This window comes from Enhydra lutris, unplaced genomic scaffold (assembly GCF_002288905.1).
Source record: "Enhydra lutris kenyoni isolate GAN:26980312 unplaced genomic scaffold, ASM228890v2 scaffoldscaffold10, whole genome shotgun sequence".
Taxonomy (NCBI): domain Eukaryota; kingdom Metazoa; phylum Chordata; class Mammalia; order Carnivora; family Mustelidae; genus Enhydra; species Enhydra lutris.
The window spans coordinates 4164842-4177970 of record NW_019154094.1 but is presented as its reverse complement, the minus strand read 5'-3'; the positions used below and the strand labels follow the sequence as shown (position 1 = coordinate 4177970).

Below are 13129 nucleotides of genomic sequence, written 5' to 3'. Positions count from 1 at the left end.
CTGAACATGGGAATCAGGGCTGTGACTTTGACAATTACTGTGTCGATGTCAATTTCCCCACTTTGATAATAGTGCCTATGGAAGAAAATGCCCTTGCTCTCTAAGTAAATACACTGAAGCATTTCAGGATAAAGGGGGAATCATGTCTGCAATTTACTGTCAAATGGCTTGGGGGGGGATAAAAGGATAAAACAAATATGGGGAAATGTTCATATTTGGAAGATCTGGATGAAGGGTATCCAGGAATTCTTGCAACTTTTCTGTAAGTTGGAAATTCTGCGATGTTAAGAAGTTATGCAAAGGAAAAAGACAGCAGCTGTCAGGGGTTCTGTTTCCCCTTATTCTTTTCTGTCCTCCTGCTGAGAATCCGTTGGTGGTGTGAAGTGTGTGTGTCCAGCTCGCTTTCCCTCTCCTCTCTCTCCTCCTCCTCCTCCCTTCCCCCCTCCTCCTCTCTTCTCCACCTCTTTCATTTCCCCCTCCTTATGCTCCCCTCCACCTCTTCCGCCCCTCCTCCCCCTCCCCCTTCTCCTTCCATCCCCTCCTCCACTCTCTCCTTCCCCCTCTTTCCCTAGCCCCCTCCTCCCCTCCTCCCTTCCTCCTCCCCAGAGCTCTGGGCCCCGCCGGCCCAGCACAGGCGCAGCCACTCGCGGCCCAGCGGCACCAGCTTTATTTGCGCGAGAGCGGGCGGGGTGCGGGCGGAGCGGGGATCGGGGCTGCGCGCCCCCCGCCCCTCCCCCTCCCCCGCCGGCTGGGCGGCTACACGATGGCGAACTGGCAGATGTAGGGCAGCTTGTCGCGGCAGCGCTTGTCGAACCACTTGCCGTTGGCCGCGCCGGCCAGGGCGGCGCAGTTCTCGGCCTTGCCGCCGTCGGGCTGCGCGGTGATCTCCGTCTCCCAGTTCTTGTAGGCGATGTGGCCGCCGGTCATGTCCACCCAGACACCCTCGGACGCCATGTCGTTGAGGCCCAGCCAGATCTCGGCCTCCGCGCCCACGCTCTGGCGCAAGTACTCGTACAGGGCGTCGTTCTCGGAGCCCGTCTGCGGGGTGCCCAGCGTGCCCCCGCGCGAGATGCAGTCCTCGCTCGCCTCGTGGAAGGTCTTGGCCTGGGTGAAGGCCAGAAAGCATTTCCTGTGCACCTTGGTACCCTTCAGGCAGACTGCGAGGGGGAAAGGGGGGAAGAGACGACAATCAGCCAAAGGTGTCCAGGGTCCCCAGCCCCAGGCCAACCCCCAGGGCCCGGTCCACCCTCCTGCAGTCCCCGCCTCTGCAACCACGTTGTGGGCCCTGGACAGCCCACCCCCACCCCAGGCTAGTGCTGTGATGGACACTGAGGCAGAGCCGGGATCCCCGTGCCAGAGGACAGCCCCTAGCTCAAGGTCACCGCCCTTTCCTGGGCACCACACACAGTGCCAGTGTAGAGACAGGCTCAGCTCTGGTCAAGGCGGTGGAATTCTGAGGAGCCCTGTCAGTGTGGGAGGCTGTGAATCTCCAGGGAATCCGCAGACATGGGGGAGGGGGTGGGAGGGAAGAACTGCCTTTTGCCATGAACTTCGTGCCAGGAAGTCCCCACCTCATCACCTCACCTCAGGGGGCTAGTGCTGGCTAGGTTATATGGACTTTGGCCAAGCACAAAGGTTAGACATGAGAGAGATGTTAGAGCTCCCCCAGTAATCTCCCCCTACACCTTCCACTCTACAGATGAGGAGACTGTCACCCAGAATGGCACCGTGCTTCTAAACTTTCCCTCTGGGGCAGATACTGTTGGTCAACCCAACCAACATCCATTCTCCATCCCCTTCTCCCTTGTCTGCCTCCACTACAGAGGCTGGGAAAGCTTCCTTCTTGCATCAAAGCTACAGGTGGTCATATGATAGAGCTCTGATCAATAAGGTGGGAATGGAAGACCTTCACTCTCCTGAGAAATAGCTGGGCCACCTTTTCTCCTACATCTTGCCTTGAATACCGGCAGGATGCCTGAAGCTGGGGCAGCCATTTTGGCACCATGAGGCAAAGTTTCTGAACAAAAACTTACAGCTACCCACTCTCAGACTCAATTTTTGTTTAAGCTACTGTTAGGTGTTCTGTTTACTGGAAGTCAAAGCATGGTAGACTCTTCCCTTTTAGAGCCCCTTCACCCTACCTGCTATGTTAAGCAGGTTGTACAAAATCACGTGTTTGTCCACCCTTCAACAACAATTTCCTGAGTGTTGATATGTGGCAGGCACTATGGTGGGCAATGTGGTGGAAGAGACAAGGCAATCAAATATGGCCCCTTTGTTTCTGGGGGCTTACCATCTAGTGGGGGAGGCAGACTTAAATAAGCAAATGAATAGATCATTACAAACTGCAATAAATATGATGAAGGAAGGAACATCATTTTGTGAGAGTTATAACTGAGGAGCCTGACTGAGACGAGGGATTACAGAGTTCTCAGACAGGGATGCCATATAGTAGGTGGATCTCGGGGGGAGCAATTCAGGCTGCCGGAACAGCAGGTACAAAGGCCCCGTGGTGGGAAGGACAAATTGTGGCACTTTAGAGGGACAGAAAGCTGGTCACTGTGCATGCTGAAAGAAGAGACCTGGGTGGGAGGAAGTGGGTGCAAACTGCCCAGTGAGAAGGATCTGGAGGTCTCTGAGGAGGCACGAGGGGAGCAGAGGACCCAAGGTTCGGGACATGCTTTCAGAGAAGCATCAGGTGAGAGGGTAGCTGTGACCACAGGGAGATTTGTAGATTGCCCAAGAAGGGGCAATCCAGGTGATAACTGGAAAGGCAGCATAGCAGAGCTAAGAGCAAGACTGTTCCTTCCAGCTGTTAGCAAGACACTCCATGTCTTAGTGGGAAATGGAGGCGGGTTATAGTAATAAGCCCCAGCAGGGGTTTTCTGTAAGTAGAGCACTTGGAGCAGTGCCAGGCCCGCAGGATGCTCACGTGTGAGTGTTACCTACTACTGTTTGTATTCTCTGTGCTCCCCAGGGCACACTTACAAAGGAGAAGGTGGGATAGAGAAGCTATGAAAGGAACATGATGGGGGGTGGGGGGCGGAGAGAGAAAGATGAGCTGGCCGGGGAGGGGGCCCGACCTTGCCCCCAGGCTCTGCAGCTGTGTGCCTGTGTCCACCCTTGTCCGGTGTGTGCCTGTGTCCACACTTGCTTGTCCGGTGAGTGCAGAGCCAGGAAGCCCCAAACCCACCTTTCCTCACACCCAGGGCGCACTGGGCAAGCTGCTCCCATCCAGATCCTCGCCTACTAACCAACCAGGTGAGCGTGGGGGAGGAACATGGCCTCTCTGTGCCTCGGTTTCCGCCATTTCAATTGGTAGGATAAACCCCGACTTGACATAATTAGGATGATGAAGAGCGTCAGCACCAGCAAACGCAGTGAGGCACAGGGGAGTGACGCTAATGTGCCCCTTAGGGCTGTGGGGGATGGGCTGAGTGGAGGGTCCTCTGGGGGCTCATGAGGAAGGCTGCTGTCCCTGCTCCACACAGCGCTCCTGGGGCCATGCTTCCGATGGGCGGAAATGGGGAGGCTTTTTGTCCTTCGAGAGCATTCCCATAGGCACACGTGTCGGGGGATTGGCCCCAGAGGAGCAGGTGGAGGAGGGGGCTCCCTGGATCCTGACAGCTGGGGCCCCGGTCCTCGCTGGAGACTTCCAGGCGCGTGCCTGGCTGCCCTTGCCTGAGCCCTTCTCGGCTGCGCTCCCCTCCCCACCCGCCCGGCGCGTCTATGTTCACCTGTCTGCAGGGCCTGCTGCTCCTTCAACAGCGCCACCTCCTGGGCCAGGTTGTCCAGCTGGTTTTTGAGCTCCTCAAACATCTTCGGGGTCACAGCATCTAGGATGGACACAATCACAAAGCGGTGAAGAAGGCAGTGAGAAATGGGGGCGGGGCAAGGACGGGCTGGGAGAAGCCCTCGCTCTATCGACCACAAGGGGGACAAGGGAAAGGAGGGCCCTAGACCTTGATACTTTGCACTGCTTTCTCCCGGTCCCCGCTGATGGTAGTCTGAGGAATCGCTTGTCATTCTCCACCTGCCCGGAGACCCACATTTCACCTGCTCTGATTCAAGAGAGACCTGTGGTTTGTTGAGGAGTGTAGCTGGGGGGTCGTTTGGAGTTGGGATGGGCAGGGGCCGGGGAGGGGGGCATCCCCAACCACCGTCCCAGCTCCAGAGGAGAGCAAAGCATAGGAAGCAGAACCAGATGCCCTTGAGACCTGCCAAGTTCACCTCCCAAGGCTGGAGCAACGGGACACTGACCAGCAGAGCACGCGCTCCAGCCCGGGGCGTGGCGTGGAGGAACAGGTGCGCATGTGCAAGGACACTGAGGTCTCGAGGATGTGAGTAACCTGGGGCAAGTTGCTCATCTGTGAAAGGGGATGATAATGGCCCCACTTTAGGGGACTCTGAAGAAAATAGAGACTAAGAGTGAGAAAGCACGTGAGCAGCACTTAGCTCACAACAGACCCTGTGACCCATGTAAGCATCTCTTCGAGAGTCCCGCTTCACAAACAGGAAACCAGAGCCAGATGGAGATGGAAGAGCGCAGAGCCAGCAGGGGGCAGGGCTGGCTGAACCCAGGGCGCATATGGTTCTGGGCTTGATCCCCCACACCCCCTTGTGACAGCCCAGGACCAGAGTCCTAACGTGAGCCATCCTGAGCACAAAGACCTGTTGGGAGCTGGTTGTGCGGGAGCCAGCAGGGGAAGGTGGGAAGCGTCTCTGTGTGTGTGTGTATGTGGAGGGCTCTGTGGGTGGACCCCTGTCTTACTGAAATCCCAGGGGCTTCAGAAAAGGCTGTGTGGCTTGGGGTGGAAGGCGGGGAATTGCTTCCATGGTCCATTTAGCTGTGCCTGCATGAAGTCCAAGGTCATGAGCGATGAAGTCAGAGCTTTTGTCCACCCATAAGATGCTTTTGCACCTCAAGAATCTCAGGAAACAAATGCAAGCAAGAAACATACTTGTATATACAGAAACTAGTGATGTAATTTACCAAATATGAGGAAAATAGCACCCAGATGAGCAAGGGGAAAAAAAGTGGGGGGGGAGGATTTAGGGCTGGCAAACTAGTCTGGCAGGGTTATGTGTGCCTCGTGCTGGGCCTCTGTCTTGGCAAGTTCATGGCAGCTCTGTACCAGTCATATAATGTATCAGCACAGGGTGCCAAGTGAGGTGGTGCAAGTTGGATACTGCACAAAGGCACTCGGCTGAGGGGACTAGTGAGGGCTCATGTCTAGTCCCTAGCCTTGCCCTGGCTATGCTGGATCAGATCAGAGAAAGGGGTGCCTTTCTACAGTTTGGCAGCTCAGAGGGGTACCTTTGTAATTTGCACCCAGGTGCCCATGTGTGCAAGGGGTCCTCCAGGAACTGGTCAAGGAGGAAGGCACCAACAGTGCTCCACCCGAGGAAGGTGTAGGAGTAGGGAATGTCTGCAGCTCTGGGCGAGGAATCAGGAGGCCCAGTGCTACCCCTCTCCGTTTTTGAGCCTCAGGTTCCTGATGCCTGTGATTGAAATGGACACCCTCCAGGTTCCCCAGTCCCTGTTCTGAGTGCCTGTGAGCTCCCTGCAGCCATCCTGCCCACCTGAGCCTCCCTGCCAGGTGTGGCCACACAGCCACTAGAGCTCCAGCCACCTGAGCCTTCCCAGCATGCATTTCCCCCAGCTGACCTCATACAGCCGGCAAGGGAGACACCTCCCGCCTAGGAGCAGATGAGCTCCCGTAAGCACCCAGAGCTCTCCCCTGACCCTGGAGGCCGGGGAAGGGGGAAGCTTGCCACACAGCCATCCCCTCTTCCCTTTGCCAGCCTCCCCTATGTGTTCATCCCCCCCCAACCCCATCCCAGGCACCATGTTGCTTCCTCCTCTGGACTCCCTTCCCCACTTGTGCACACGGCACCTACAGCTAGTTTGTTTCTGGGATTCTCAATCCTGGTGGCTCCTTGGAATCACTGGAGATTTGTGGAAAAGGCAGATGCTGCCCCATCCCCCGACCCCCGGATCCAGCATCTCCAGGGTTGGGGCGCCCAGGCTCCTGGATTGTAACAGATTCCGAGATGGTGCTGGCACCCAAGTGAGAGCCACCAAAGTTCCTGGGCCAATTTGCACCTTAACAAGCAGGGTGGTGACCCTTCCCTACGGTGCTCGGCCCATATATCGGCGCCTTTGTGGAAAAGCGCTCTGGAAGCATTTGCTTGTGGAAGGAAGCAAACCAGGTGAGTCAGAGCACACCGGAGCGGGTTCCTGAAGAGGCCAGTGCTGGACAGAACATTCCACCAGTGTCGTCAGCGGTCCCGCAGGCCCCCAGGGCGCCTCCTCTGTGGAGACCCCCTAGGGCCAGGTTTGCATGTGACGGTGCCAGAAAGGACCAAGTCGTTTTCTGGTTTGGCCTTCTCCTTTTTCATGAGATACATGATTTGCATGATGAAATAACTAAATACTACATCTCTGGGAGTTGAGACGTTAGCAACTATTTTCCACATTTAAAAATTCTATTATCTGACTTTGGAACTGTGCCTCCTTTAGAAGACCATCCCTGGGTGGTAATTTTAGCTAATGCTCATGGACACAGTCGTGTGTGATATTGACTCTGCTTTTTCATGAAAATTTTGCAGGAGGTAATACCTGCATATACCTTTTCAGAAACCCAAACAGTTCAAAACATTACAGTCTCCTTTCTGAGTGACATTGCCTTCAGCTCCCCAGTTTTTCTTCCCAGAGGTAATCACTGTCACTAACTCTTGTGGATCCTTCCAGAAAAAATCTGACTCATAAAAGGAAATGTGGGGGTGCCTGGGTGGCTCAGTCGTTAAGCGTCTACCTTCGGCTTCGGTCGTGATCCCCGAATCCTGGAATCGAGCCTTGCATCAGGCTCCCTACGCCGCGGGAAGCCTGCTTCTCCCTCTCCCACTCCCCCTGCTTGTGTTCCCTCTCTCGCTGTCTCTCTCTCTTTCAAATAAACAAATAAAACCTTTAAAAAAATTAAATAAATAAAAGGAAATGTGTATTTGTATATAAACCCACATTTCAAAATAAATGTCGGCATGGTATCCATTCTGTTTTGAACTTTCTGTTCTTAACTTTATAAACTGAACCTTGGAGGTCATTATCTGGCATCCACACATCTGTTCCGTTCTCTGTCACAGCCCTGGGTGGGTGGGTGGGGGGCGTCTCCACTGTCCCGAAGGCCCTTTCCACATTCCACTAGTCCACAGCCAACGGGCAGCTGTCCATCTACAGAGGAGGCTCAGAGAGCGGCCTGAGGACGGCCCACAGCCCCTCGCCTTGCCTCTTCTAGGCTCTTGGCTCTGGCTGCCCCTTTCTCTGCCTAAATCCACATTCTCATCCCCTGGAACTCTCTCTCGGAGCCTCAGAGCGTCAGAGCCCTGTGGGGGTGACAGGCCGGTTCATTGCCATGGCGTTTCGCTAATGTTGTCTCAACACAGCCTGGGGTGACCTCACCACAGTCACGCAGGCCTCCAAGGGCAGGCCCTGCAACAGCCAAAGGCAACCCAAGGACACCCCAAACCCGGAGGCAACGGAAGGCACGCAAACCTGCTCCCGGCATCCTAGTTTGGGTTCCCACATTTTTGTTTACTCAAGACTGCGTGATACGCTATCCCATGGAGAATTAACTGGGTCCTTTCTTTCCCTGTGCATGAAGTAGATCATAGGGGCCAAGTACTAGGCTTTATAGCATTAAATCCTAACCAGACGGCTTTCTTTTGGCCAATGCCACCATCCCCATTTTATAGTGGAGTAACCCCAGGTTTGGAGATTACAAAGCAGAGCCCATTGGCATTGCCATACCCCAGGTTTGATTTCTTTAACATATAGGAGGGTGGAGATGGGGGGAGTGGGTGTCAGTTTAGAAGATCTGGAAGGTTCTGTCTCATTCTAAGAGTCAGGGATCCTTCCAAGTCTGACAACAGCCCCTGATACTGAAGAATTTGCCTAGGGTCCAGGGGTAGCTCACAAAAGTTCCCTGGACTTACCAAGAAGGAAAATGAAGGAAAGGAACATAAGAAGCTATGACAAAGAGGGTGATCAAAGAGGGACAGGACAAAAAGGGTGAACAAAGAGGGACAGGAGCCCTGTCCCCCTCCTTACCTTTCTTGACATTTGCAGCCTTCTTGACCTTGGGGGTTGGCTGCTCAGCGGTGACCTGGGTCAGGAGCGAGAAGAGGCAGAGGAGCAGGTAGGCCCCCCAAAGCTCCATGCTGTTGCTCCGGCTGGGGCTGCAGCTCTGCCTGCTTTGGCCTGGGTCTGGAGAGGAGTGGCGGCCACCGCCCAGCCCGCACGTCTTAAGGCAGCAGCCACGGGGACCTCTGTCCAGGAAACCCTCCCAGACGGGGCTGTGTGGCTTGCCAAAAAAAAAAAAAGAAGAAGAAGAAAGAAAGAAAGAAAGAAAAGCCTGCAAAAGAGGCAGGCCTGAGAGAGCCTGGCTGCCCAGGGAACACCCACCCAGGGATCTGGCCCTGCCTTCTAAAGCAGACTCACTGTTTTCTAGAATTCTTTTTTTTTTTTTTTTAAAGATTCTATTTATTTATTTATTTGACAGACAGAGATCACAAGTAGGCAGAGAGGCAGGCAGAGAGAGAGGAGGAAGCAGGCTCCTCAGCAAGCAGAGAGCCCCACGAGGGGCTCGATCCTAGGACCCTGGGATCATGACCTGAGCCGAAGGCAGAGGCTTTAACCCACTGAGCCACCCAGGCACCCTGTTTTCTAGAATTCGGTCGTTGTCCGAGTGCACATCTCTTGAGCAGTTTCAATGGGCAGGAGTAGAGGTGCGCCCTTCCCCAGCATTAGCTCGAAACAGGTACACTCCGTGACCTGGGGCTCGGCGCCTGACTGCATAGATAATTTTGTGGTTCTGTCTTTATACATTCGGTGCATCTTTGGGTAAAAATACCAGGGAATCCTCTCCTCGCTTCATGTTTCTGTCTCTCCACCATCCTATCCTGAAGCAGAGGTGACCACACGGGGAGAGGGGGAAGACACGGGACAGGGTGGAACAGGAAGAAAAGACCGTTCTGGCCCAACAGGGTGGAGAAGGGCATCGGGGGGCGGGGGGGGGTGATGCAAGGACAGGGACCCTGTATGGAGAGCTGGGGTCCAAGCGAGGACAGGAGGAGATGATCCTGCATGGGAGGTCGGGTGCGGGGGCATGGACGGGACTTATCCTTATTACATACAGGGCTCCATCCATCAAATCAGCAAATCTGTTATAGACCAAGGGAGCTGGTTTTCTCATCATCTGAGACGGGAGGGGCCAATTCAGAGAGGCAGGTAACTAGAATGGTGGAGGATATCCCATGGTGACGGATAACCATTAGAGCCATCGCTGTGCGACTGTGGACTTCAACACATAAAGATGAGCCCATGCGTTTAGATGGAAATGTGCACATTGGGTCCCTAGCTGTCACTAGGAGGGCCGTGGAGCAGCAGCCCCTCCAAGGCCCCCAGCACCCCTAGCCTCCAAGCACTGGCTTCTCAACCCAGCTTCCCGCGAAAAGGAACCAGAGCACCTGGGCGAGAGGACTGATTCCAGGGCCTGGGCAGGGAAAGTCAAAAATGAACAAGTTGTTTTTCCAGAAAGCAGGCAAGTGAGTGCTCAAGGGATGACGGAGACATGCCGGGAGCACTCGGAGCCAGCTTGGGGGAGCTCCCAGGGCCCGATGGTCAGCAACTGCGGTGGCAACAATGAAGGAGAAAACCACAGCACGCCCAGGTGTAAGTGGACACGCTGCTTATCCGATGAGGAAAGGGGTATTTTCAGAGATCCAGATAACTTGTCCACAAAACGCTTTTCCTTTAAAAAGAGAAAAAGACTAAGGAAGGAAGACTGGCAGACACTACTTCATCCATTGACCCCAGTAAGCCTCCCAGCTCGTGGGGCAGGTGGGAAGCCTGTAGCCCCCGAGCTCCTGATGGGAACGCACCACCATGTCCGTCCATCCGTCCATGAGATTCTTGCCAAAGAAACATCACACAGACGACTGAGCCGCTGAGGCCTTACTCACAAATGTTTCGGGGGACCAATGCTCTCGACATGGGAATTGTCAATTTTCCGTGAGCACAGGATTGTTTGCAAAGAAAATACAGTACTCTGTAACTTGGCCTTTTCTTCCAAGAAGCCTGCCGAGGAGCCCTCTGTTGAGCCCACCCTTGGATTTGGGGAGGGATCTGGGTCAAGAACAAGCACCCCCAGCCCTTTAGTGCCGGGAGCGGGGGAGCAGGCGGAGGAGGGCAGCGCACGGCAAGAGAAAACGTGCTGTATTTTTCTTTCACTAACTCCTTTGGTTTCCTGGTTTTCTCACCTTGGCTCTTGGGGCGCCAAGGAAATGGAAGGAGTTTGTTTCAACTATGGGACAGCCAACTATGGGCACCCCACATTCTCGATCCTAAACACGAATGGGGCTGGAGATGGGAAAGAAAGAAAGCTGGAGAGGCAGACGGGGCCGATCGCAAAGGGATGCTCCAGCCACCTTAACACACTCTGGACACAGACCAGAGGGAATCAAGGCCAGAAAAGAACCAAGCAGGGAGGGCTGTGATCAGAGCCCCCTGTGGAGAGAGTGTTTTGACAGCTGAGTGGGGCTGGACTGAGGGGTCCTGGGGAGGTATCAGGGACCCATGAAGCACCTGTCCCGCATGAGCCCCCAAGCAAGGTGGGATCACAGCTTCACTGGGGGAGCGGGACTCTTTCCTGCTCAACCTGGCAAGTAACCTGTTGTCCAGGAAGGGGGCTTTTGTAGAGAGCTTTTTAGAAGGTAGGGAGCAGCGTCTGGATTTTTTACCCTGCAGCTTTTCCCAGGTGTGTGCACATGTGTGTGCCTGTGTACATGTGTGTACATGTGTGACTGTGTGTGTGCGTGTGTGCATCTGTGTGTGTGTACGCACGCACTACACAGAGCTCCTCTATAAGCAACCGGGAGTCACTCATGCTGTTAAAATGACTTATGCAGGGGTCCCTGGGTGGCTCAGTTGGTTAAGCGTCTGCCTTCAGCCCAGGTCATGATCCCAGGGTCCTGGGATCGAGCCCTGCATTGGGCTCCCTGGTCTACAGGAAGCCTGCTTCTCCCTCTCCCACTCCCTCTGCTTGTGCTCTCTCTCTCTCTCACTGTCAAATAAATAAATAAAATCTTATTTTAAAAATGACTTATGTTGGGGCACCTGGGTGGCTCAGTGGGTTAAAGCCTCTGTCTTCAGCTCAGGTCATGATCCCAGGGTCCTGGGATTGAGCCCCACATCGGGCTCTCTGCTCCGCGGGGAGCCTGCTTCCTCCTCTCTCTCTGCCGGCCTCTCTGCTTACTTGTGATCTCTGTCAAATATAAAATATAAAAAATAATAATAATAAATAAATAAATAAAAATGACTTATGTAAAAATCACGGTGGGGGTTGTCTTTTGGCTCGGGGCCTCCTCAGGTTTAAGCTTGGTACGTCTCCCAAGGAGGGTCTCTGCAGCCTCTGAGATACACCGACAGCCCTGGGAGAGGACAAGCTCATCACACACTTCGAATCTGCACCCATCACCAGCATCCTCAGGCTGACTTTTTAAAAGGGAGTCCAGTCCTGTGAATATCGTTGCCCTTTGGGCATCTGACTCTTGGTTTGGGCTCAGGTCATGATCTCAGGGTCCAGAGATCGAGGCCTCTGTTGAGTTGGGCTCTGTGCCCAGCGGGGAATTCTCTCTCTCTCTCTCTCTCTCCGTCCGCCGCCCCTCTCCCCCGCTCATGTTCTCCCTCTGCCTCTCTCTCCCTCTCTGAAAGAAATAAATAAATCTTTAAGTCTCTAAAATATATCACTATTTTTATGACCCAATTGTGGCATCTCATTTTTTAGTGGCTTTGGGAGGCCTCGAAGAATGCGTGTGGCCCACCATCTGTCGGCATCCGAGTTTTATAAAAAGTAGGTTGGAAGATGCAGTCGGGTATGACCACCCCTCAGCGTGGGAAGCTCCTTTCCTTTGACCCTCTCCGCCGTCCCCCTGTGCTTGCTTAAACCCCTCCTGGATGAGCAGCTCATCACTCTGCAAAGCAGCCTGGCTCCAGTGTGAGGCTCTCAGCCTATTGCCAAGTCCCCCAGCAGAGAGACGGGGAGCAACCCAGGACGAGGTGGGCAGACATCTGAAATTGGCCATTGTGATCCCCTTCTGTGTTCCTTTCTCCTCTTTCTCCTGCGTTCCTCTACAACATGGTTCCAGGACCGTTTTTAACCTTCTGGAAAATCACCTTTAGCTAGGAGTCCACTCGTGATGGACCTCATGGTGGTACAGCTCCCAGAACGAGACACGTTCTCAAGGGGTCTGCCGGTCGTCGGAAGTTCACCATTCAAAAAGATGGAGATTCCTGGTCTTTTTGTAGCCACCACATCAATGCTGAGCTCCCAGCCATTAAATGTCCAGCTCCCCATTCTCCACTGCCCACTGCCCCTGGCCGGGCGGTGACCACCACTGGGGACACTTGCAATGCACTTGCTCACAGCCCTGGTGGCATCCATGGATTTCCTCCTCCCAGAATGAAAGCTCCCCTCTGCTGGCCCTGTGCGTGAGGCCTCGGCCAGCCAGAAGAGCAGCAAGAAGGGGGTGGTTTCAGCCAGGAGTGGGGTGCTAACATTCACTAGTGACTGCCCCCCTCCACCCCGGACATGTCTGTGCATGAATATATCACCCTCAGGGGCCAGTCTTTTTTTTTCTTAATTAACATATTATTTGTTTCAGGGGTACAGGTCTGTGATTCATCAGTCTTACACAATTCACAGCACTCACCACAGCACATATCCTCCCCAGTGTCCATCACCCAGCCACCCCATCCCTCCCACCCCCTCTGCTCCAGCAACCCTCAGTTTCTTTCCTGAGATTAAGAGTCTCTTATGGTTTGTCTCCTTCTCTGGTTTCGTCTCGTTTCATTTTTCCCTCCCTTCCTCTATGATCCTCTGTCTTGTTTCTCAGATTCCTCATATCAGAGAGATCATATGATAATTATTTTTCTCTGATTGACTTATTTCGCTTAGCATGATACCCTCTAATTCCATCCACATCGTTGCAAACGGCAGGATTTCATGGTTTTGATGGCTGTATAATATTCCATTGTATGTATATACCACATCCTCTTTATCCATTCATCTGT

The 13129-nt window shown here is 54.0% G+C and overlaps 1 protein-coding gene across 2 annotated transcripts; it reads right to left on the bottom strand.

The window, feature by feature from the left end:
* Positions 1–649: 649 nt before the first annotated feature.
* On the bottom strand, positions 650–8360 carry LOC111144144 (C-type lectin domain family 3 member B). 2 transcript variants are annotated; one of them, XM_022498304.1, is made up of 4 exons: positions 8108–8360; positions 3738–3836; positions 746–1157; positions 650–713 (listed from the first exon to the last, which is right to left on the bottom strand). In XM_022498304.1, the coding sequence occupies exons 1-3, from the start codon at positions 8214–8216 to the stop codon at positions 757–759; spliced, it is 609 nt and encodes a 202-aa protein (XP_022354012.1). In that variant the 5' UTR covers positions 8217–8360; the 3' UTR covers positions 650–713; positions 746–756. The 2 variants fall into 2 exon arrangements, with proteins under 2 accessions (XP_022354012.1, XP_022354013.1); XM_022498305.1 differs by lacking the exons at positions 650–713; positions 3738–3836 and having other exon boundaries at positions 732–1157; positions 8108–8354.
* Between the last annotated feature and the right edge of the window lie 4769 nt (positions 8361–13129).